This window comes from Rhincodon typus, chromosome 45 (assembly GCF_021869965.1).
Source record: "Rhincodon typus isolate 14 chromosome 45, sRhiTyp1.1, whole genome shotgun sequence".
Classification (NCBI taxonomy): Eukaryota; Metazoa; Chordata; class Chondrichthyes; order Orectolobiformes; family Rhincodontidae; genus Rhincodon; species Rhincodon typus.
In genome coordinates, this window is record NC_063376.1 from 4,648,860 (window position 1) to 4,675,848 (window position 26,989).

General features: G+C 44.6%; 1 protein-coding gene across 1 annotated transcript in view; it reads left to right on the forward strand.

Moving 5' to 3' along the window:
- Positions 1–3,917, forward strand: part of LOC125487771 (serine protease 52-like) — a 23,041-nt gene extending 19,124 nt beyond the window's left edge. Inside the window, exons 4-6 of the mRNA XM_048620035.1 lie at positions 628–884; positions 2,500–2,633; positions 3,549–3,917. Coding sequence (XP_048475992.1) covers positions 628–884; positions 2,500–2,633; positions 3,549–3,917 — 760 coding nt within the window. The remainder of the gene's footprint in view (positions 1–627; positions 885–2,499; positions 2,634–3,548) is intronic.
- The last annotated feature ends 23,072 nt before the right edge of the window (positions 3,918–26,989 follow it).

Consider the following 26,989-nt stretch of genomic DNA (forward strand, 5'->3'; position numbering starts at 1 on the left):
TACACTGACTGGTGTCTCTCAGTCCCCTCTCTCTCTCTCTCTCTCTCAGAGAGCTATCTGTACACTGATGGGTATCTTTTAGTCCCTTCTCTCTCTCAGAGAGCTATCTGTACACTTACTGGTATCTTTCAGTCCCTTCTCTCTCTCAGGGAGATATCTGTACACTGTCTAGTGTCTCTCAGTCTCCTCTGCCTCAGGGAGATATCTGACCCAACCAGTTTTCCATTGGGTCCGACAAATGTTTTTCCAAGGAAAGCTCCTCTCACCCATCCTCGGCCTACAAACCTCCTCAAGGCCTATTGTGGGAGGAAGCTGGTAGTCCTGGCATGGAGATTTCCTGGGCCCTTTCCAATACTGTTGTTGCCTGGGGCAAAGAGTTTCCAATCAGGCCTGAATAACACCTCGTCCCACCTTAGCACCCATCCAACCTCCATAAACATGGACAATAGGTGCCTCTGTGGAAGGCCCCGACGTGTGTAAATTTGGGCCTCTACTTCAAGGCTCTCAACTGGAGATTGACTAATTTGAGTGTGATATTGGAGGCCTGAGCTTCCTAGGGGAGAGAAGGGGAGAGAGGAGGTAGTGCGGAGACAGAGCATTGATACTAATGGAGTGGTTTCTGTGCAGGGCTAAACAACTCTCAGTGGAGACGGGCTCTATAGAACTGAGGCACCACAAAGCGCAGACATACAAGGTGGCTGGCATCGTCATTCACCAGAGCTACAACCACTTGAACCTCGATAACGACATCGCAATCGTGGAGCTGGAGACCCCCATCTCCTTCAGTGATGACCAGATGCCCGTTCTGCTGCCCCTGAATGACCAGTTCGACATTGACGACTGGAAACCCTGCTTCGTCATTGGATGGGGTACAACCCAACATGGTGAGCCGTGGATCATGAACTAAAAATGGGCCGGGGCGTGATCCTTCTCCCCTCCCTTCACCACCCCAGTGTGATTTTGCTGATGGGGAGAGAATGTAAATGGGTGGGATGCTAGCCAGGAAGGAGGAGTCAGCACCCCAGATAAATTGGTGCCTATGTTGCCACCAGTTGAGGCTCTCTGGGAGTCAATGGATGAACATTTAAATACCTCATCCCATCACTTTTGTTCTCACACCCTAGTGGGAGGTGGGCAGCACGACAAGCAATAGCTGGTGTGCCAGACTATGTGGGACGAGGGGTTTTGGTATAATGGAGGGGCTCCAAAAATGGGGAGACCCTTGTTCACAGCCACTCAATGCCAGGTGGAGAGGTTGGGCCCACTGTAAACCAGAGTCCTGGTACAGTCACCATCAACTCCTCTCCCTGAAACGCCTCAACCTGCTACCCCACACCCTGCTACACCTCACCCTGCAACATACCCCACTCCCCTATCTCTCTCTCACACACACAGGTCTCAGTGAGATTGTCACAGCAACATCGACCACTATCTCCAACAGTGTCATCTGTTATTCGATATTATAAACCACCCTGAAACCCTCAATTATATTCTAGTCTCTGACTCACTCCCGGGTATCTCTTATTCTATGTATAAACCACCCCAAAGCCCTCAATTAGATTCCAGTCTGTAACTCACTCCTGGGTATCTGTTATTCCATATGTAAACCACCCTGAACCTCTTGATTAGATTCCAATCTGTAACTCACTCCCAGACATCTGTTATTCCATGTATAAGCCACACCAAGCCCTTCAATTGGATATCAATCCGTAAATCACTCGTGGGCATCTGTTATTCTATATATAAAAACCACCCCAAACCCATTGATTAGATTCCAGTCTGTAACTCACTCCCAAGTATCTGTTATTCTATATATAAACCCCCATGGCAAACCCCTCGATTAAGTTCTAGTCTGTAACTCACTCCCGGGTATCTGTTATTCTGTGTATAAACCACCCCAAACCCAATTAGATTCCAGGTGTAACTCACTCCTGGATATCTGTTATTCTATATATAAACCACCCTGAACCCCTTGATTAGATTCCAGTCTGTGACATACACCTGGGTACCTGTTATTCTATATATAAACCACCCTGAACCCCTCGCTTAGATTCCAGTCTGCAACATACTCCCTCATATCTGTATTACTGTATATAAAACCCCCAGAACCCCTCAATTAGATTCCAGTCTGTAACTCACTCCTGGGTATCTGTTATTCCACATATAAACCACACTGAACTCTTCAATTAGATACAGTCTGTGACTCACTACTGGGTATCTGTTACTCTATATAAAAAGCCCCTGTAACCCTCAACCTTCCCTTTGTTGTACCTCCTGACTTTGTTCCCTCTCCTTTCTCCTTAGTTGCTGCCCATTGTCTCCTCATTATCGCTCCTCCCTTCTGTAACTCCACCATCATCTATCCCCTTTCCCATCCTCTCCAGGCTTTGCACCCTCCCTGACACAGCCCCAGTCCTGGTGCAATGCCCACTCCATGGGTTTGGGTCAGCTGGGTAGAAAAGGCTGTGCTGATTTCTGCATCTGCTGCTCATCCTTTAGAGAAGAGGCCGACGATCCTACAAGAGGTGGAAGTGGAGCTAATTGACTGGCACAGCTGTCGGAAGTGGGTGAAAGGTCTCACGAAAAACATGCTGTGCGCCGGGTACGAGGAAGGTGGACGAGACGCCTGTCAGGTAAATCCCATCTTCTTTCTTTGTGGTGGTGTTGATGGAGTGAGCAGAGGAGACCATTCAGCCCCCCAAGCTTGGTACTGGCAGTCAATGAGACCAACGGCCTCTCTCTTTCCTTTTCATGGGGCGTGGGCCTCGCTGGGCAAGGCTGCCGTTTGACATCCATCCCTAATTGCCCCTTGCCACTGAGTGGTTTGCTTGGTCATCACAGAGGGTGGTTAAGGGCAATCCCATTCAATTGGGATGGAGTCATGTGGAGGCCCAGACCAGGCAAGAATGGCAGATTTCTCCCACCTAAATGTTCAGGTCAAATGGGAAACTATTTCCACTGGTTGGGGATTCTAAAACTAGGGGACATTGTCTGAGAATTAGGGCTAGACCATTCAGGAGAGATATTCAGGAAGCACTTTATAGAGTCATAGAGCTGTACAGCATGGAAACAGACCCTTTGGCCCAACTGGTCCGTGCTGACCAGATGTCCCAAATTAATATAGTGCCATTGCCAGCATTTAGCCCATGACCCTCTAATCCTATTCATATACTCATCCAGATTTGAAATTTTGTAATTGTACCAGTCTCCACCACTTCCTCTGGCAGGTCACTCCGTACACTGCCCTCTGGATAAGTTTCTCTTTCTGTACCGTACATTTCTATGACTGTATGAGTCTGCTCTGCCATTCGATCGTGGCTGAGATGTTTCTCAGCCCCATTCTCCTGCCTTCTACCTGCTAAACCTTCATCCCCCTTATCAATTAAGAATCTATCTCCGTCTTAAAGACACTCAATGACTTGGCCTCCACAGCCCTCTGTGGCAATGAGTTCCACAGATTCACCACACACTGGCTGAAGAAATTCCTCCTCATCTCCACTCCAGAGAGATTTCCGATGGCGCTCAGTGGCTTCCGCTTGTTTTTGCAGGGAGACAGCGGGGGTCCGCTGATGTGTCAAGGCATGAACTCCGAAGCTTGGATCCAGGTTGGGATTGTGAGCTGGGGGAATGGGTGTGGTGAGTTCCAGAGCCCTGGGGTGTACACTCTGCTTGCCAACTACCTGGACTGGCTGGAGGTGAAGGCGAACGAGGCTGGAAGACCCTACACCCCAGGAAGGGACATTCCTTCTGAACCTGCGAAGCAAGTGGTGGAAGCTAACACTACATCCCAGGCTTCATACCCCTTCCAGGATCTGACAGCACTACAATCCACAACCTCCAGAACCGACCGAGGCAACACCCTCCTCTCGATAGTGACATTGGCATGGGGAGTTCTATTGGCTGAGATTGATAAATAAATTAAATACTATTTACCAGGAACTGTCTGAGAGTTATACCATTTAATGTGTCTCCCGTCAAACACTCTCAGGACAGGGACAGCACGGGTTAGATACAGAGTAAAGCTGCCTCTACACTGTCCCTGTCAAACACTCCCAGGGCAGGGACAGTGCAGGGATATATACAGAGTACAGCTCTCTCTACACTGTCCCCATCAAATACTCCAAGGTCAGGTACAACACATGGTTAGATACAGAGTAAAGCTCCCTCTACACTGTCCCCATCAAACCCTCCTAGAACAGGGACAGTACGGGCAGGATGCAGAATGAAGCCTCCTCAACATCACCCCAATCAAACAGTCCCAGGACAGATACAGCACAGGGTTAGATACAGCATGATCTCTGTCTTCAATTTTGAATGGAGTGTATAGCTTCTTCTGCTCTTGTAAATTGAAAGTTAAGTCTTCCCTACACTGTCCCCATCAAACACTCCCAGGACAGAGAAAGCATGGGGTTGGATACACAGTAATGTTCCCTCTATACAGTCCTGACCAAACCCTGTGCTATCCTTGTCCTCACAGTGCTTGATGGGGACAGTGCAGAGAGAGATTTAGTCTCAGTTTAAAAGAGTAGAGGATACTTTACTCTGTATTTAAACCTAGCTAACTTGGAATAACACTAGCATTGGCACCTGAGAGCAAATGTTACTCTGGAGTCAAAATCACACCAGCTGATTTCATAAAGAGATTCATCGCTCTTACCAGTAACTAATAGTGATAATAAAAATCAATTAACATAATGAGGAGCAAATAATTTTGCTCTCGACTATCACTCTATTCATTAAGAAACCAATTTATCTCCTTACTATAGCAATTTAATTGAACAACTCAGTTGTGAATTAGTAGCTTGCGAACCCATAATCATTTAATTACAGGAGCCTCTCGCGCTTGCTCTGTAAGGAAACTCCGCTGCAGGTTTCGAAATTCACACAATGGCCCCAACAAAGACAGAGTTCAATGAAACCTATCAGTGCCTGTGACAGGTCCTGGCTGGAGTTAACAATTAGACGCAATGAAACTTGCTCAGTTCCAAAAAAGACTCGAAATGTTGACTCTACGTGTTTCTCTCTTTTTTCCTCTATTCACTCATGGGACATGGGCGTCACTGGCTGGGCCAGCATTTTATTGCGCGTCCCTAGTTGCCCCTTGAGAAGGTGGGGGTGAGCTGCCTTCTTGAACCGCTGCAGTCCACATGCTGTAGGTTGACCCACATAGTGCTGTTAAGGAGGGAATTCCAGGATTTTGACCCAATGACACTGAAGGAACGATCAATATATTTCCAAGTCAGGATGGTAAGTGTCTTGGAGGGAAAATTGCAGGGGCTGGTGTTCCCATGTATCTGTAAATGGAAGTGAGCATAGGTTTGGAAGGTGTTCTCTGAGGATTGTTGGTGAATTTCTGCAATGCATCTTGTAGATGGTACACACTGCTGCTCCTGAGCATCGGAGGTGTAAGCTTGTGGATGTGGTGCCAGTCGAGTGGGTTGCTTTGTCCTGGATAGTGTCAATCTTCTTGAGTGTTGTTGGAGGTGCACCCATCCAGGCAAGTGGGGAATATTCCATCGCACTCCTGACTTGTGCCTTATGGGTTGTGGATAGGCTGTGGAGAGTCAGGAGGTGAGTTACTTGCCGCAGTATTCCTAACCTCTGACCTGCTCTGGTAGCCAATGTGTTTATATGACAAGTGCAGTTGAGTTTCTAGTCAATGGTAAACCCAAGGATGTTGCTAATGGGAGGTGATTCAGTGATGATAACACCATTGAATGTCAAGGGGGCAGTGGTTAGATTGTCTCTTATTAGAGATGGTCATTGCCTGCCATTTATGTGGCGTGAATGTTACTTACCACTTGTCAGCCCAAGCCTCGATACTGTCCAGATTTTGTTACATCTCTCTCACTCTCTCTCTCCCGACTGACGCTGGCAGACCCTGTTGGGCTTTTCCAGCACTACCTACTCTTACTTCAGATCTCTGGCATCTGCTTTCATTTAGCAGTTAGCCCTTCTCGCCCACTGGAAAATCCTGCAAAGGGCAACAGAGGCTGAATTGTTTTTATTTGAGTTCTCCTGTTGAACACTAACCACTGGCTCAGTACAAGGTCCAACTCATTCATCTTGTTGTTATCAATTTTATTGTCCACCAAGTAGATTATTAACCTTATCTGAAATAGTTCCAGGGAGATCTGGGAGGGATGAGGTTCAACGTTGTTCTGTGCAAGGGCAGCTCTGACAGTGCAGCAGTGCACTGTGGGGTGTCAACCTAGGCCTGGTGCTTAAGCCTCATGGGGCTTCACAATGACCAGAGGTAGCCCTACTGACTCAGCCAGAGCCCTTCCTATTCCTGTGCGCCATGGCTGAAACATGCCTTGACAAAACTGTTGAAGCAGGAAGCCAAGAATCAGACTGTTGTTCAAATTGGAGAGTGGCAGATGGAGTTTAATTTACATAATGTAAGGTGCTGCATTTAGGAAAGGCGAATCAGGGCATGAATGAAAAACTTAAGCATAACGTCCTGGGGAGTGTTGCTGAACAAAGAGTGCAGGTTCTTTGTTCCTTGAAAGTAGATTCGCCGGTAGATAGGATAGTGATGAAGGCATTTGGTACGCATGCCTTTATTGGTCAGTACATTGAGTATAGGGGTTGGGCGGTCAGGTTGCAGCTGTACAACATTGGTCCAGCCACTTTTGGAATACTGTGTTCAATTCTGATCTCCCTGCTTTGGGAAGGATGTTATGTAACTTGAAAGGGTTCAGAAAAGATTTACAAGGATGTTGCCAGGATTGGAGGATTTGAGCTATAGGGAGAGGCTGGATAGGCTGGATCTATTTTCCCTGAAGCATCAGAGGCTGAAGGGTGACCTTATAGAAGTGTGCAAAATCACACAGAGGCTGGTGTGTGTATGGAATGAGCTGCCAGAGGAAGTGGTGGAGGCTGGCACAGGTACAACATTTAAAAGGCATCTGGATGGGTTCATGAATAGGAAGGGTTTAGAGGGATCTGGGTCACGTTGGCAAATGGGACTTGATTAATTTAGGATATCTGGTCGGCTTGGACGAGTTGGACGGAAGGGTCTGTTTCCGCGCTGTACAATGCTGTGACTGCAGAATTCTGCAGAGGGATCTGAGTGTCTCTGCATATGAGTTTCAAAAGGGCAGACCCATAAACAAGTAATTAGAAAGGCAAATGAAATGTCTGTCTTTATTATCCCAGGGGAAATAGTGGGGAAGTCTTGCTACACCTGAAAACGGTTGGTGAGACCAACCTAGTTTAGTACAGTTTTGATCACCTTACTTAAAGATGTATGTATCTGCATTGAAGGCTGTTCAAGGAAAGTTCTCTGGGCTGTTTTTGTTGGCTGAAGGGGTTTGCCTAACGAGGGAAAGGTGGAGGCCGAATAGCCCACTCCTTGTTCCTATTTCTTGCGTTCATATATACCCCCCGGAACCAACATGACATAGACAGTGCAATTTCTTTGCTTCTGCAAGCCTCCTTTCCTGCAAGTCTCTCCCCTAAGCTAACGGATGCCACTTAATGGATTACATCAAAGTGAAGGAGTACTTTACCGAAGACGAGTGGCCCAACAATTTGGACTCCAATCTCCATTGAATTTCAACATTTTGCAGCCTTCATTAATCAATTCCTGTGTGTTTTTTTGATGCTTCATGCAATGAGTGAAATGACTTGTTATTTTCTGCTAATGGAACTGACTATTCTTGAGCACACTGTGGACTCGGGTTTGTAACAACTGAAGTGCATTTCTCTCGCCTTGGAAACTATGAGCCAATCATTTCAAGTCATCACAGTGTGGCGGCTCCACACTGTATTGACTCTGACTCCAAGCATCTGCAGTTCTTGCTATCTCCGAGCCAATTATTTTAGCTGGAGTTTGCTTTCCCAATGCATTGGTAAGTTACCATCACTTGCTGGCTCTATATACATACCAGTTTTGAGACGCGCAGTGAGCCCTCACCGTTATGTGACTGCGCTGCACAAATTGGGTAGCATCCAAATCCCTGACCTGATCCAAAATAACTCATTGCAACTTAGTATTCAAGCTTATTGTCTCCTCTACGTCAGGAGAGGATCGTTGGGTCATACAGCATGGAAACAGACCCTTCAACCCAACTCATCCATGCCATGTTTCCCAAACTAGACTAGTCCCATTTGCCTACGTTTGGTCCGTATCCCACTAAACCTTTCCTACCCATGTACTGTCCAAATGTCTTTTAAGTGTTGTAACTGTACCTGCATCTCCCACTTTCTCTGGCAGTTCATTCTATACAGGAAGCATCCTCTGTGTGAAATCTGTTGCCCCTCAAGTCCCTTTTAATTCCTTCTCCTGTCACCTTAAAATTATGGCCTAAGTAAAAACCGAAAGAATTGTAGATCCTGTAAATCTGAGGAAGGATGACTTGATCCTAAACGTTAACTCTGATTTCCCTGTACAGATGCTTCCAGACCTGCTGAGCTTTTCCAGCAATTCCTTTTTTGTTTCAAATTATGTCCTCAAGTTTTGAACTCCGCTACCCTCAGGAAAGAAAATAAAAACCTTTGCTATTCACCTTATCTATGTATGATTTTAAATACTTCTATAAGGTCAGCTCCTACGCTCCAGTGAAAAAAGTCCCAGTTTCTCCCTATGACTCAAACCCTCCAGTTGTGGCAACTTCTTTGTAAATCTTTGCTGCACCCTTTCCAATTTAAAAATATCCTTCCTATAGAAGGATGACCAGAACTGTACACAATATCCAAAAGTGGGCACTTTACGCCTTCTGAACTCTACTCATTTCAGATTGTAACCACAGTTCCCAGTTCCTCAGACACCAGCTGTAGGTTATGGATATGTTGTTTAGATGTCCCCCCAGACCCATCTTTTGCCTCTTTTATCTGCATCATTGCCATTTCCTTTCATATTGCATAATCATCCCCTTTTTGTTGTCCAATAGATTATATGAGTCAGAGAGTCATAGAAACATACAGCATGGAAACAGACCCTTTGGTCCAACTTGTCCGTGCCGAACAGATATCCTAAATAGATCTAGCCCCATTTGCCAGCATTGGGCCCATATCCCACTAAACCCTTTTCTATTCATATATCTATCTAGATGCCTTTTACCAGCCTCCACCATTTCCTCTGGCAGCTCATTCCATACATGCACATTCACTGCATGAAAAAGTTGCTGTTTAGGCCCCATTTATATCTTTCCCCTTTCACCTTAAACCTATGCCCTCTAGTTTTGGACTCCCCTACCCCTAGGAAAACAAAAACCTTGCCTATTCACCCTATCAATGCCCCTCATGATTTTATAAACTTCTATAAGGTCACCCCTCAGCCTCTGACGCTCCAGGGAAAATAGCCCCAGCCTATTTTGCCTCTCCCTATAGCTCAAGCTCTCCAACCCTAGCAACATCCTGACTCACTTTTCAACAATATTTAGGAACCTTTCAGCAAGTATGGTCCTAGATCTGGGCAAATCAAAAGCAGGTTCTGCTTGCCAACGGATAACATCACAGTAAAATGAATGTAGAAGCCACAATGGCTCTCCCAGGCACCGATATTAATGTATTCACAATCTGTCCAAACGTCAAGAGAAAAATTCATGCCACACTCAAGAAAAGGATCTCAATTCATATCTCAATGAGGACATGATTAGTGAATGTCATACTTGTTCGGCTTATTATGTTATACTGCAGTGACCTTCCCTAATCTCAAAAGTCTCTTCACTGGGTAATAAAGTGCTCGCTTTAATTTATCCAGGACAGGTTCTGGTTAGTTGAGCAGGAATCCCAGTTTGAATACAGACGTGTGAGGGAAATTTTGACGAAGAGGGGAAAAAGCCAGAATGCCAGATGTACAATCAAGACCGGAAGAAAAACAAAGGAAAAGAGGGAAACAAAAAAAAAGGCAAAGAACAATGCCAGGAAAATGTTTTCAAACTCAAAGGAATTGGCAAGGAAATGAGTCAGTTTGCTCTGTTCCCCAAGGACATCGGGAGGTGCATTACAATGTTACACTTAGAAGGGGACTGTAGGACAAGCAAGCTGTGCTTTCAGCTTGATACAGATTCCCTCATGTAGATCTAACACATGGCAACGAACTGCTGTTCTGGTCCTTCTGCGACATTGGAAATAAAGTTTTGCCTTGTAACCTGCAACGAAGGGCTTTACTCTTAAGATCAATATAAAGCTCTTTCAAAGAGCTGGCACAGGGATAATGGGCTAAATGTCTCCCCTTTGAAATTCTCAAGCAGCCCTTTATGTTTTTGGTTTGGAAAGCACCTCTTCATCATCTTCCTTTTCATCCTTCTCATATCCACATGATCTCCATCACAGGCCAATGGGATAACCAGCTATCATGGGACCCACTGTGAGCCTCTGTGACTGCCAATATATCAATGACAGAAAGCTGATCCTCAAAATGCATGGGATAAATACATTAGGAAAGGAGTCACCGATTACTTTTCTCCTACAAAAAGAAAGCTGAGGAGTGATCAAATAGAGGCCTTTAAAGGTTCAAACAGATTTGATAAGATTATTTCCTCAAGTATAATCAAAAGCTGTCGAGATTGCTCTGCCATCCAATGAGATCATGGCTGATCTGATAAGCCCTGCCTTTTTCCCATAACATTACCAGCTTATTGAAGGCAATTTGGGCTGGGCTATAGCTGATGATTAACAGGCAATGCCCACATTCTCTGGGAATTTTTTTTAAGAGCCTGCATTGCTCGATAGGGAAACATTGCCTGTTTCGGAGTCATATTTCCTATATGATCATTTTTTTACTGAATTATACTATGTAAAAACAATTTTTTCTTTCTTGGTTTCTGTTCCACCTCAAGCTGTGCTATTTCGGGTCATAACCCCAGATCCTGCTGGACATGCCAGGATAGTAACAGCTGGCTGGCCCTCGAGTGACTTCGTACTTACAATCTTAGAGCAGCCACTCCTACTTTGGTCCTCATCTTTCCTGTTACATCACCAGCATTGCCAGCTGAAGTTACCCTGCCTCAGTCAAAAGGATGCAATCTTGTAGTCAAAGTGACCAGTGCCCACCGCACCTTCTGAAAGGGAGAGGTTGCCGGGCAGATCACACAGGCAACAATGGCATTTGCTGCAGAAGTGGGTATTGGCATTAGCGTCAACCCCCTCATCAGAGGGGGTACCTCAGTAATCCACTGAAGAGAAGGGGAAAAAGTACGTCAACACATTGGTGTGATCCGAGAACACAGTTAACACGAAAGCCCACCCCTGCATCACCCCTCACACTATGCATTAACTTCTCTGAGAATTGTTTACATTTCAATGGTGCCCTGACCAAGTTCAAAGAGGTGAACAGATTCATTACCTCATCTCATTCTTCCACTGTCACAACCAAATATGAATTTACAAAGGGTGGTGATATTGCTAATTGCATACATTATATCAATATATTATTGAAGCAAAGATGTGAAGATCATTAACAAAATTTTAAATCATGTAAATATATATTTAACCTTTTTGAAAAATAACATGAAGACAACACCAGATTCTGCTCATTGCAAGTTCATTGACTAAGTGACTGTTACATGCAGGAAAATAAATATTTACAGATTGGCTCAAATGTTAGTCTGTAAACAAAAACACTTTTCACATGAGCTGGTGGCACTGGTGTGTCTTCCTGGATCAGTTCTGGCTGGTTGAAGTTGGTTTTAATGGTGCAGGGTCTGAATTCACCTTCAGGAACCCTCCACTTGCAGTGATGAGGTTTTCCGGTGGGATTCCAACTCATGAACTTTGCTCCGTGCAAGTTATCTCTCTGGCTGTGTTCAAATCCAGTTTCTTTTCGCACCCATAAACTGGGTCTGGCCATCTCATTCTGAAAATGTTGCAAACTCAGTGCCTTCATTGAAGCAGATTATTCCTTCCAGATGCGTAAGTATTGCTACTGTGGTCAAGCTCCTTTGCTTTGCTAAACATCCTTTCCAAACTTTCAAGATATATAAATATATGCCTAAATAATTATATGACAAATTAATATTTTGGATACCATGTCTTCGTAACAATGGGTTTTATAAAGTAGGGATTGGACTACCTTGTACTCTATTCATTCAATATCTCAACTGCAGATTAATGCTTTCTTACCTTAACCCCATTGCACATTTAATTCCATATGGTTGTGGCACTGGGACGTGGGATTTGTTCATTTTCTAACATAGTCTAGTCAGAGCTTTCTCTCTTTTACAGCAAATAGAGACTCACACATTCTGTTTTTATCGTGTCAGAGTAGCTTTGACACTTCAATATAAAATGCAGAGTGCAAGAGAGGTCACATTTTTACTCTGTAAATGAACCAGATCAGCATTTTGCAACAGATTGTAATTAGTTGTGTACTTAAATGCTCATAATCAATTGTTGTTTTACCATTAAGTTTAATGTTAATGATTGTCCATAACTAGGCTATAAATTTTAATCACTCATTCAATTTGCTAATTTTGTTTTATCCCTGTCATTATTTGCTCTGATTTGCCATAATTTTCAATAAATCCACTTTATACCTATATTTATCTACTTCGATTTGTCTGTGCTTATTTATCTATTTATCCATCAGTTTAGCCTTCTATCACTTTTCTATCTATCAGTTTATTTATCTACATCTCTATATTCCATATCTATCTATCTATCTATCTACTTCTCCATACTCGATATCTATCTATTTATCATAGAGTCACAGAGACGTACAACATGGAAACAAACCCTTTGGTCCAACTTGTCCATGCCAATCAGATATCCTAAATTAATCAAGTCACATTTGCCAGCATTTGGCCCATATCCCTCTAAACCCTTCCTAATCATGTAGCCATCCAGATGTCTTTTAAATGTTGTAACTTTACCAGCCTCCACTACTTCCTCAGGCACCTTACTTCTCTATATTCCATATCTATATTTCATATCTATCTATCTATCTATGTCTTTTGATCTGTCTGTAAGTTTATCTCTCTGTTGATTGATCTAATTCTTTTCTGTTTATCCATTTCTAACTATTACTCTGTCTATCTATAGCCTAGTTATAGATAATCATTAACATAGAACATAGAACATAGAACATTACAGCGCAGTACAGGCCCTTCGGCCCTCGATGTTGCGCCGACCTGTGAAACCAATCTGAAGCCCATCTAACCTAAACTATTCCATTATCATCCATATGTTTATCCAATGACCATTTAAATGCCCTTAAAGTGGGCGAGTCTACTATTTTTGCAGGCAGGACATTCCACGCCCTTACTACTCTCTGAGTAAAGAACCTACCTCTGACATCTGTCCTATATCTATCACCCCTCAATTTAAAGCTATGTCCCCTCGTGCTAGCCATCACCATCCGAGAAAAAAGGCTCCCACTGTCCGCCGTATCTAATCCTCTGATCATCTTGTATGTCTTTATCAAGTCACCTCTTAACCTTCTTCTCTCTAACGAAAACAGCCTCAAGACCCTCAGCCTTTCCTCATAAGACCTTCCTTCCATACCAGGCAACATCCTGGTAAATCTCCTCTGCACCCTTTCCAATGCTTCCACATCCTTCCTATAATGCGGTGACCAGAACTGTACGCAATACTCCAAGTGCGGCCGCACCAGAGTTTTGTACAGCTGCAACATGACCTCATGGCTCCGAAACTCAATCCCTCTACCAATAAAACCTAACATACTGTACGCCTTCTTAACAACGCTATCAACCTGGGTGGCAACTTTCAGTGATCTATGCACATGGACACCGAGATCTTTCTGCTCATCCACACTACCAAGAATCTTACCATTAGCCCAGTACTCTGTATTCCTGTTACTCCTTCCAAAGTGAATCACCTCACACTTTTCCGCATTAAACTCCATTTGCCACCTCTCAGCCCAGCTCTGCAGCTTATCTATGTCCCTCTGTAACCTGCAACATCCTTCTGCATTATCCACAACTCCTCCAACTTTGGTGTCATCCGCAAATTTACTAACCCATTCTTCTACGCCCTCATCCAGGTCATTTATAAAAATGACAAACAGCAGTGGCCCCAAAACAGATCCTTGAAGTACACCACTAGTAACTGAACTCCAGGATGAACATTTCCCATCAACTACCACCCGCTGTCTTCTTACAGCTAGCCAATTTCTGATCCAAACCGCTAAATCACCCTCAATCCCATGCCTCCGTATTTTCTGCAATAGCCTACCATGGGGAACCTTATCAAACGCTTTACTGAAATCCAAATACACCACATCAACCGCTTTACCCTCATCCACCTGTTTGGTCACCTTCTCGAAGAACTCAATAAGGTTTGTGAGGTACGACCTACCCTTCACAAAACCGTGTTGACTATCCGTAATCAAATTATTCCTTTCTAGATGATTATAAATCCTATCTCTTATAATCCTTTCCAACACTTTACCCACAACCGAAGTAAGGCTCACTGGTCTATAATTACCTGGGTTGTCTCTACTCCCCTTCTTGAACAAGGGGACAACATTTGCTAGTCTCCAATCTTCTGGCACTATTCCTGAAGACAATGACGACATAAAGATCAAAGCCAAAGGCTCTGCAATCTCGTCTCTAGCTTCCCAGAGAATCCTAGGATAAATCCCATCCGGCCCAGGGGACTTATCTATTTTCACAACTTCCAGAATTGCTAACACCTCCTCCTTATGAACCTCAATCCCCTCTAGTCTAATAGACTAAATCTCAGTATTCTCCTCGACTACATTGTCTTTAATTTAACATTAAACTTAATCATAAAACAACAAAATGTTATGAACATTTAAGTACACAAATAATTACAATCTGTTGCAAAATGCAGATATGATTCAATTACAGAGTAAAAATGAGACCTCTCCTGCAGTCTGCATTTTGTGTCAAAAATAGAATGCGTGTCCCCCTTTGTTGTCTCATTTCAAGATGTATAACCCTGTTTTGTTATGCTTTCAATATGTCCCTTTGTTCCTTACAACACTTTTATTCTCACTTGGTAGAGTCTTAACAGTGCCAAAAAAATAACATTCTTGGAACAAAAACAGAAGTTGCTGGAAAAGCTCAGAGGAGAAAAAGCAGAGTTAATGTTTTGGATCAGGTAACCCTTCCTCAGAAATGATGGTAGCTAGGAAAATGTCGGTTTATATGCAGAAGATAGGGTGGGGTGAGGGAGTAAAGAGTAACCAATAGGTGGGGATAGAGCCCAAAGATAGAGAAGAACACTTCGACAGACAAAGGAGTTGATGACGATTTGGCTAGGAGGGTGAATAGCTGTTAATGGGGACTGTTAGTAACTAACAATAGGTAGTGTGCAATGGTAGACTATGTGATAACAAGGCCTGGTGTGTGGGGTAGGGGGCTAGGACATGTGAGAGTTCAGGCCCTAAAATGATTGAAGTCAATATTGAGTCTGGAGGGTTGCAGGGTCCTCAAGTGGTAAATGAGGTGCTGTTCTTCCAGCTTCGCTGGAACACTGTAACAAGCCAAAGACAGAGATATTGGCCAGGAAACAGGGTGGTGTGTTGAAAAGGCATGCAACTGGAAGCTCAGGGTCTTTTTCTATGGGCAGAATGTTGGTGTTCTATGAAGTGGTCACCCAGTGTATGCTTCATTTCCCCCCTGTAGAAGAGACCACATTGTGAGCAGCGAATGCAGTAAACTAGATTCTGTGAAGTGCAGGTGAAATGCTGCTTTACTGGAAAATATGTTTGGGCCCTTGGATACTGGGGAGGGAGGTGTTACATGGGCAGGTGTTACACCTTCAACGGTTGCAGGGGAGGGTGCCATGGGGCTGTTGGGAGGTATTGGGAGTGATGGAAGAGAGGACCAGGGTGTGCCGCAGGGAATGCTCCCTTTGGAAGGTGGATAAGGGAGGGGAAGGGAATATGCGTCTGGTGGTGGCATCCCTCTGGAGTTGGCAGAAATGGTGACTAATGATCTTCTGGATGCAGATGCTGGTGGGATGGTAGGTAAGGACCAGTGGAACCCTATCGCCGTTGCAGGATGGAAGAGAGGGGGTGAGGGCGGGAGTGCAGGGGATGTGTCAGACCCAGATGAGTGCCCTGTCAACAATGGTACTGGGGAATCCGTGGCTGAGGAAGAAGGTGGACATTTCAGAGGCTCCCTTGTTGAAGTTGGCCTCATTGGAACATGTGTGAAAGAGACGGAGGAACTGAGAGAATGGAATGGAGTCTTTACAGGAAGCAGGGTGCGAGGATGTATAGTCCAGGTAGCTGTGAGAGTCAGTGGGTTTATAGTGGATATTAGTGGCCAGTCTATCCCCAGAAATGGAAACAGAGTTGTCGAGGAAGGGAAGGGAGGAGTCAGAGATAGACCAGGTGAAAGTGAGGGCAGGGTGGAAATTGGAAACAAAATCGATGAACTTCTCAATTCCAGACAAGAGAAGGACACAGCACCGATGATATCATCAATGTATTGGAGAAAGAGTTGTGGGGTGGAGGCTGGAATAGGCCTGGAACAAGGAATGTTCCAAGTACCCCACGAAGAGACAGGCATAACTGGAGCCTATGTGTGTACCCATGGCAACCCCCGACCTGAAGAAAATGAGAGGAGTTAAAAGAGAAGTTGTTGAGGTTGAGGACAAGCTTGGTCAAGTGCAGGAAGGTGGTGGTGGGTGGGATGGTTCAGGCTTTTGCTCCAGGAAGAAGTAGAGAGCCCTGAGACCATCCTAGTGGGGGGTGGACATATAAAGGGATTACACATCCATGGTAAAGAGGAGGCGGCTGGAGCCTGCAAACTTGAAATTCTGAAACTCACGTAAAGCATCAGAGAAATCATGGATGTACGTGGGCAGGGACTGGACCAGTCGAAGAAAGACTGAGTCAAGGTAGGAGGAAATGAGTTCTGTGGGGGAGGAGCAGGCTGAAAAAATGGGTCTACCTGGGCAGTCCTGTTCGTGGATTTTTGGAAGGAGGTAGAAGCGAGCTGTGTGGGGCTGGGAGACTATCAGCTTGGATGCAGTGAGGGCGGGAGAGGGGTGGGGGCGTGTGGTCGTGGATGTGGTGGGGCGGGGGAGATCACCAAATGCAATGAGTTCAGTTACTGTAGTTGACACAATGGCCTGAGGTGCCATGGTGGGGTCATGTTCCAGGGGAAGGTGGGAGGAGGTATCTGAGAGCTGGCGCTCAGCCTCTGCAACGTAGACATTTGTATGCCAGACTACATCAGCATCCCTGGAATGGTTCCAGAGATGAGGAACTTCAGGTCTGTGGATGGACTGAAGAGGTTGGGACTACTTTTTCCATGGAAAAGTGGGTAGGGAGATTGTAGAATTCTTTACCACAGAGGACTGTCAAGGCTAGGTCATATATTCAAGGCTGAGACAGATTTTTAATCAGTTAAGGGAAGTGACGGTGGGGGAGAACAGCAGGAAAGTGGAATTGAAGATTATCAGATTAGCTGTGATCCCATTGAATAGCAGAGTAGGCACAATCAGTTGCTCCGATGTCTTATGGAGAATGTTAGGAGGACATTTGATTGAGGGGGAAGTTCAAAATCAGGAGGGAACTGGACAGAGGGACAAGTGTGTTCCTATTCCCATTGAGAACAAGAGGGCATAGATTTAAGGCAATTGGTAATGGCAACATGGAGGGAAACCATCTCACACAGTGAATGGTTAAGGTCTGGAATGCAGTGAGACAGGTTCAATCAATGCTTTTAAAAGAAGAATTTTATCTTAAAATTTATTGGATTGTGGGTGCCAGTGGTCCAACATTTATTGCACATCCCTAATTGCCCAGAGGGCAGTTAAGGATCAAAACCATTACTGTGGGTGTGCAGTCACGTGCAAGCTAGAATGGGTAAAGATGGCAGATTTCCTTCTCTAGATATTAGAGTTGATCTTTCTCTGCACCTCCTCTGTACTAAATTCTGCATTCTGTTCTATTTCCCTGATGTACTTATGTAAGATATGATCTGCCCGGATATCATGCAAATACTTTTCACTGTATCTTGGTACATGTGACAATAATAAATCAAATCAAGTATTGCATTTCCCATCAGCCTAGCTGCATTTTAATTCCAGATTTTTCAGTAATTTATATTCGCCATCTCCGCGTGGAATTCAAACCTGTGTCCCCAGAACATTAGGGCTGCTGGATTACTTAACCCCATGACTTCACCGCTCTGCTACACCTTTGAAACAGAACAACGTGAAAGGGTTAGGGGTGTGGTTTTGAAGTGGAAGATGGGGGGAGAACATGAAGAATCATTTGAAGAGCTCAGTGCCTACAGAATGGGTCAAATTGCCTCCTTTGAATTGCAACTGCATTCTTCATTTCCAAAAGGGCAAACAGAGGGTATCACAGTGTAGAAGCAGGCCATTTGGCCCATCAAGTCCACACCGACCCTCCAAAGAGCACTCCACACCACCCACCACCCCCACCCCAACTCTATAACCTTGCTTTTCCCAATGGCTAATCCTAACCTACATGTCTCTGGAAACTACGGACAATTTCCCATGGCCAATCCACCTAACCTGCACATCTTTGGACTGTAAGAGGAAACCGGATCACCCAGAGGAAACCCACACAGCTACGGGAAGAATGTGCAAACTCCACGCTCACAGTAGCCTGAAGCTGGAATTGAACATGCCTTGAGGCAGCAGTGCTAACCACTGAGCCACTGTGCCACCCAAGCTTAGTGTGAGGTGCATCAGGAAAGTTACACTAGGAGTGCCGGCAAGCCCTGCCCCCGTTATTCAAAAAAGTGTATTCATCCCACGACGGAGACCTGCGTTTGACTCAATCCAGCCCCAGGTGGCAAATGGAGCAGACTGTCCCCAATCAGTTGCTCTCGTCATTCACTAAGGTACCCACTTTAACCCCTAATCAATGAGCCATCTTTCGGCGAGCTTCATAGTGTACTCACCTCCTACTTACGATTTGAAAAGCTGACCGCTGGTTTCTTTTTAAGAGGTCTCAATCAGGTAAGTTGTGATTGCTGATGGAATCCTTGATGAATTCGCAAAAGGGCAGTAGCCAAATGCAGACTTATTGCTTTTTGATTGCACGAATTAGGTATAGGTTAAGGCCATTCAACTCTTTGAACCTGTTCCTCCATCGGCTCTGATCTGATTGTGACCTCAGTTCTGCCTTCCTGCCTGTCATTGTTCACCCTGTTAGCTGAAAATCTATCTACCTCAGTCATAAAAATGCCTCTGCCTCCCCTCTGGAAAAGAGTTTCAAAGACCCATGACCCTCTAAGAGAAAACCATTACCATCTTGAATGACCGTTCCTGTTTTGACACAGCTCTCCCTCGTTCTAGTCTTGTCTCCTGAGGGGAGGCATCTTTCTAACATCCACCCTGTTCATATCCCTTTAGGATCTCACACATTTCAACAAGGTCACCTTTCATTCTTATTGCAACATTCCCAGAAGGAATGTGGAGTCATGATTTCATGTTAATTCCTGGCTATGGTCACTGGCAAATGTGTCTTAGGTGATACCATAATCAGGAACACTTTAGTACAAAGAAATACCAAGTATTTGGCAACAAGGGGATGACTAGTTGATGTTAACATAGTCTTGGCTCTCCATTGCCTTCATCTCCCCCTCAACATTATTTTTCTCTTCTCTTTTCCCCATCCATTGCTCTCCCTTCCTGTTCCACTGGGATGCTTGCTGGTGCTCCGTCCAGTGTCAATGGCAGAGGACCTATCCCAGAATGCAGTGGGGTGGTGAAAGGCCTCTATTGAAAGGCTGAGGCAGTGAGATGGAGAGACAGAGGTGTTTGGAGTGACACCCTCACTCAATGAAGCAGGGTTGGTGTCATTGAAGAGTTAAGGCCCTTGAACACACCTTGTTGACCTCTCCTCACCTGAGGCATGGTGACGCTCAGGTTAAACCACCACCAGTTGTCTCTCTCTTGAGAGAACAACCCTATCATCCTCTGGACTATGGTGACTTTGTCTGTACCAGAACTGCACACAGTACTCCAGCTGTGCCCTAACCAGTATTTTGTATCGTTAAAATGGTAAGCGCTCCATAGGCGTTCCTGACCACGTTATTTATCTACCCTGCAATCGTTAGAGATCTGTGGATAAGTACAGCAAGGTCTCTCTGATGTCCATACATTCCAGGGTTCTACTAATCAGAGTGTAATCCCTTACCTTGTTAGCCCTCCCCACTTTTCTGAGTTGAATTCCATCTACCACTGGACTGCCTTGTTGAGATCCTCCTGCAGTTTACAGTTACCATCCTACTTACCACCTTACCATCATAGAATCCCTATGGTCTGGACATAGGCCATTCAGCCCATCAGGTCTACACTGCCCCTCTGAACAGCATCCCACCCAGACCAACCCAATCCCTGTAACCGTGCATTTCCCACGGCTAATCTACCTAACCTACACATCCCTGGACACTAAAGAGCAATTTAGCATGGCCAATCCACCTAACCTGTACATCTTTGGATTGGAGCTCCTGGAGGAAACCCAGGCAGACACGGGGAGAACATGCAAACTCCACACAGACAGTCGAATGAGGGTGAAATCAAATCAGGTTCCCCGGTGCTGTGAGACAGCAGTGCTAACTGCTGAGCCACCCAGTTTCAGGTGAAGCTGTTGCAGAGGCACTCAAGTAGGAATTGGTCAGTGCGCACACCAATACAAAAAGGAAGTACTGCGGATGTTGGAAATTAATGCTGGAAACAAGATCAGAAATTAATGCTGGAAAACTCAGTCAGTCTGGTAGCATTTGCAGAGAGAAAGCAGAGTTAACGTTTCGGGTCTAGTGAGTTCAGAAGAATGGTCACTGGACCAGAAGAAGCCCCAATGCTTCAGATATCTAAAGCCCTCCTAAATCTCTCCAGCCACCCCTTTATCTGCTCCATCCTTCTACTCTTAAACTCGCTACTGCGTGACACTGGGAGTGATCCAGAGATTAATACCTTTGAAGTCCTGTTTTTCAATTCCTTACATAACCCCCTAAAGTTGTTTGCATTTTTCTTCTGCCCTACATCATTAGTCCCAACGAGGCTGTTCACCCTCTCCCTTCATTCCAAGCTATCTTTGACTTTGACACGCGTGGTAATTCAGCGGTGAACACTGCTGCCTCCCAGCACCACGGATCATGGTTCAATTCCACCCTCAAACAACTGTCTGTGTGGAGTTTACACATTCTCCTCGTGTCTGTGTGGGTATCTGCCAGGCGTTTTGGTTTCCTCCCACAGTCCAAAGATGTACCGGTTAGGGTGAGTTGGCCATGCTAAATTGCCCATAGTGTCCAGGGATACGAAGGTTAGGTGGATTAGCCATGGAAAATCCAAGATGAGATGCTCTTTAGAAGGTTGGTGTAGACTAAATGGGCTGAATGGCCTCTGCTGCACTGTAGGGATTCTATGATTCTAAGCAACATGCTGCCTTGAGTCACATCTACAGTTACAAAAATGCCTGTCTACTCCTTTTGCTAATGTATTTCCCATGTTTATTGCCTTTCCACGCCTCTTCCTCCCATCTTGAGGAAGCTCTGCCTGGACTCCACAGAGGAACTGTCACCCTCACCATTTTCCTAGGCCCAAGAAATGGTTTGTGAGTGAGATCAATGCGGGTGCATTCCCTTACTACCTGCCTGATCCCTTTCTTCTCTCTGGCGGTCACCCATTCCCCCTTCCTGTCAGTACTTCCTGAAAGTTGGCAGTGCCTTCTGAATGATTGGCAGTGCCCTCAAACTCCAAATCCATGAGCTTGAGTTTCTAGAGTCAGGGGTACCTCCTGCATCCAGGGTCATCCAAACCACCAGGAACAGCTTTGATTCCCCACATCGTGCAAATCACAGGCCTGAGATCCTTAGACATATCTTCACTAAATAAAAAATGTGCCCTTGCTTTTATTTTCTCCTTATTCCTACATAAGCACAGACAAGAAAAATCTCTTCGTCAGAAAAAATCAGACCCTTTAACTCCATCAGATAAACAAACTTTGTGTTGATGTTCTGAAATATTAATTATCTACAGAATGGTTTTTACACTGTTTAAATCGTAGCTTAAGTCAATATCCGGGGAGGAGCTGCAAGAAATACTCATCAGTTACATAGAGATAGTAAGAACTGCCGATGCTGGAGTCAGAGATAACACAGTGTGGAGCTAAGGAACACAGCGGGTCCGGCAGCATCAGAGGAGCAGGAAAGCTGACGTTTCGGGTCAGGACCCTTCTTCAGAAATAGGGGAGGGGGAAGGGAGCTCCGAAATAAAGAGAGAGGAGGGGTGGGGCTGGGGAAGGTAGGTAGGATGGTGATAGGTGATAGGCAGTGGTGGGGATTGGTCAGTGAGGTGGGTGGGGCAGATAGTGTTGGAGAGGAGATGGACTGGTTGTGTCAGGTCAAGGAGGCGGGGAATGAGAGGGAGGGTTGGTGATGGGATGAGGCCTGGGGCGGGGAGATTTTGAAACTGGTAAAGTCCACATTGAGCCATCACCAGACTGTCTTCCCTTCTCCAACTACTGTCTTGTTAGAATTACACAGGCTCTGCACTTCCTGTGCCATTGTCGTAATCTTTGACCACACTTCTGAATTCCTATGCCAACATCTCCCACTCAGTTTTGCCATGTCAACTGTAACAGTTCAGCTACAGCCTCTGGGCATTAGGTGGCACCATGCATTTAATTTCTGACGGGTCTAGCCACTCTATTGCCATCTCCTGGAATAAACAAACTTGTATTTTTCACCTGCCTCTGCATAACAAGTGTATACATGTATTTTAAAAGAAAATCTTTAGAAAGGATAAATCACTTTTCATAAGTTTATTTAAATTGCTACTATTAAGAATGCCAAGTAAAGGAACACTAGAACATATCACATCACAAGCTAATATTTACATTTGGATTTGGCATCTACCATAAACTTTACTCTTCAATTTAAAGTTAACAAGTATTGGTTACCAGCCTAGAAACACGATGATTTAAAAATTTGCATTCTTGCGTTCCAAACCTTCCATGACCTCACTCTTTCTTATCTCGACATCTTCCTACAGCCCTGCAATTATTCTGTGTTCCTCCAGTTTGAACCAATTTCTTATCCCCTCTTCCTTTACCCTCCCATCAGTGACCATGCCTTCCATCACCTGGTCTTTATCCCCAGATCCCCCTCAATAACCCTTTCTGCCTCACTCCTGCTAATCAAATATTTCTCCTTGACAAAACCTGTCCTGAGACCTCCTTAAATGGCTTGCTATCTAATTTTCTGTGTGTGAAAAGACAGGCATTCCGACAAAGCTTTTATCCTGGTACTCATCAGGACACCACTCAAGAATGCCAAATTTTAAACGAATAGGACAAATCGTATTGCTGGAGAAAAAGGTGCTGATTGGTTAGTAAGTTGATCCTGATTGGCCAAGGTGTTCCCATGGAGAATAAAACAGGGAACTATAGGCTCCCAAGGCAACACTTGATGAACAATCCCAAAGGTGCTGATAGCGACACCAACCAACAATTTAAGATCGTCAGTTGACCGCATAATGTGGTTCATTTACACTAAACTTGAAGTGACATACATTCATTCACAGGGATGCATTCTCTGCAAATGAAAGGAATTTCCAGACAAACTAGGGAACCATAAGTCTTTAGCAAAGAAGGAATTAAAGGCAAATATTATTCGTAAAAACAAGATAGGTGCTGGAGAAATTAACGGGACTGAAAGCTGACCAGTCCCTGGGCCTGGTAATCTACAACCCAGGGTGCTAAAGGAAAGGTTAGCCATGAAAATAGTGGATACGTTGGTTGGCATCTTCCAGAATTCTGCACACTCTGGAACTGTCTTGACAAACAGGAGGGTGGCAAATCTATTGTGTACTATCTTAAAAAAGGTGGTAGGGAATAAACCAGAATTAGAGGCTGGTTAGCTGAATGTGAGCAGAAGAGAAAATGCTGGACCCTATTATAGCAGAGGCGATGAGAGGACACTGAAAAAATACCAACGGGATTAAACAAAGCCAGCATGGAGATTTGAAAGGGAAATTGTGTCTGACAAAGCAACCAGTGTTTATTCCTAATGAGCAGAATAGATGAGGAAGAACAAATGGATGTGGTGTATTTGAGTTTTGAGAAAGAGTTTGAGAAATTGTCACATAAGAGGTCATTGTATCAAATCAACACACACGGGTTTGGAGGTAAGATACCGGCTTAGATAGAAAATTGTTAAGCAGACAGGAAACAGAGCAGATGGAACAAATAGGTTGTTTTTGGAGTGGAAGGCTGTAGGGGTACCATAGGGTTGACCAACTATTCCCAGGTTGTGTCATAGAGTTGTACAGCACAGAAACAGACCCTTCAGTCCAACTCGTCCATGCTGACCAGATATCCTAAATAAATCTAGTCCCATTTGCCAGCATTTGGCCCATATCCCTCTAAACCCTTCCTATTCATGTCTCCATCCAGATGCCTTTTCTACCACCTCCAATGGCAGTTTGTTCCATATATGCATCACCCTCTGCGTGAAAATGTTGCTCCTCAGGTCCATTTTAAATCTTTCCCCTCTCACCTTAAACCTATGCCCTCTAGATTTGGACTCCCCTACCCTGGGGGAAAAGACCTTGCTATTCACCCTATCCATGCCCCTGATGATTTTATAAACTTCTATATGGTCATCCCTCAGCCTCCGATGAACCAGGGAAAATAGCCCCAGCTATTCAGCCTCTCCCTATGGCTCAAACCCTCCAACCCTGGCAACATGCTTGTGAGTCTTTTCTGCGTCCTTTCAAGTTTAACATCCTTCCAGTAGCAGGGAGACTAGAACCATATGCAATATGCCAAAAGCAGCCTAACCAATGTCCTGTACAGCTGAAACATGACATCCCGACTCCTATACTCAATGCACTGACGAAGGAAGGTAAGTGTACCAAACACCTCCTTCACCATCCTGTCACTGCGACTTCATTTTCAAGGAACTAAGAAGCTGCACCCCAAGATCCCTTCAGGAAGGACCTCTTGTAGCTTTCTAATTCTGATTGAGCAGCTGAAATTGTGACATTTTCTTCTCTGGCTATCACTTCTTAAGATTTCTTTCCTCTCTTGCAATTTTAGGAACCTTTTCCTTTGTTGTATGGTCTGCATGTGGAATACTCAGCAAATACTTTGCATGCATATCTCAAAGACCTCTATTTACTGCCACAAATCTTTATTTAGTATCCAGATTTTGCAGACCTTCAGGAAAGTGGATAGAATGGTGTGCCTTGTGAGGATGCTCTTTGTTGTAAACTTCCTTGTTGTTCATCTTTGCAAAATTAATCCAAACCTCTTTTCCCTGCACATTTCATTGTCCATTTGAGCACCTATGACAATAAAGCTAATTCCAATTCTTTATCCTCCTTCTAACACTTGCATCGCCAGTGTCACCTTCTGTTAACATTTATCTTCAGCTCATTCCAACCCGCATCATCTCATTGAACGGCAGAATGGATTTGATGGGCCAAATGGCCATATTCCCCTCCTGCACTGTATGGACACCATCCAGGAGTTTTGACTTCAATGTAGCGGCAATGAAGGAGACGATTCTTGTGATGATGTAGCGGCTTTGGGAGGTTATTTCGTCCTTTTTTTTTGAAGAGGGGTTGTAAGGCTGAAGTGTCGAGCAGTCTGGTGTGTTGTAAACAGCTTGGGTAGCCTTGGATTTTTTTTTGTTAAATGCAGCCTGAATGGGTGTGGCCTGTCACAGATCCAGATTTCTGGTTTTCGGTGTTTTTTTTCAGTAGCCTCAGATGCTATTGGGGTCTGAACAAAGTTGGAAGCTTCAGTGAATGTTTCCTGGCTGCTAGTCTCCCTGAATTTTCTCTTGATGTTTTTTGGCCTCCTGGATTGGAGAACTGCATGTGGGAATCTGTAGCTAAATTTGCCTTTTTGCCAAGGGGTCCGTTGATGCGATGTTACTGTATTGGAACAGTTAATTAGTAAGAAGTATTGTTTCTATTATTCGGTTAAGTTTTCCAATAGTTAAGTTCTTCTAAATTCCTCTTTCTTCTGTTTGTATTTTAACTATAGCGTTTAAACGCCTTATGCTTTGCTTAATGTTGGGTAGTTTGACCAGTTGCATCGCAGTTGGAACATGGCATTTCACATTCACCTTTAAAATAAGAAAAAGTTAGGGTCTGGTTGACCTACTTAAAATATTTTGAGGTGGTCTTGTCCATAAGATTCTATTCAAGGTGATTGGAATGAATGCGGAGGTGAAGGTCCTGATGATGAGCGTTGTATCAACAAATACAGCAAAGGTTGTAATGAATTGAGATTGGCGACCAGAGGTGAAAGGTGGAGCATTGTGAAACAAAAAGGCTTTACCGAATATCTGCAACGAATCCCGGAGATGAATATGAGGTTCGAATCTTGAGCGGTTCTTCATTTATAAATCATCGAGGTTGTCTTATCCAGAGCGGAGTTATTATTTCCAGGCTTTACCTCCATATGCGTTACACGTGCACATAGCCATCACAGGTTGCGTAGGTTCGATGTATTGGCCAGCAGGTGAAAGGCAATCAGGTGAGTGTGGAATAAAAAGATGGCCCTTTGGCCCATCTGATTTCATGGCGTCACATTGTGGTCTCCTGCCTGCAACTTTAGTTAACATGTAATCAAACAAACAGTCCTCCTAATGACAGCACAGCTCTGACAATGTGGCTGTTGTGTTACATCTCAAAAGCAAGTACGTGGTACACCCCTGAAATAATTGTGATATCCTCACTGTATGACAGTGTGCAACCTGAGGAGAGCAGTATCTCAGTCTCCATCTTAACTGGGATCTCTTAAAGCATGGTATGCTGTTGGACGTGTGTGCAACCAGATTGCTTACTATTAGCCCAGACACAGCAGTGCAATACACCTACCAGGAGCTGTAATAAAATTCTGTTGAATCTTTCAATGCTTTGTTACTCGCTTGTCTGGTTCTTAAGTTACAGGAGCTAACATAAGTAGTGCCTCATAAAGTTCAAATACCCAACTGGAGGGAAAAGTCTACATTATGGGGGCAGATCTTTTTTACCGTTGCACTCAGTTGGCATTGCATTGCAATACTCCCTCAGCACTGCAACACTCCCTCAGCACTGTATATCG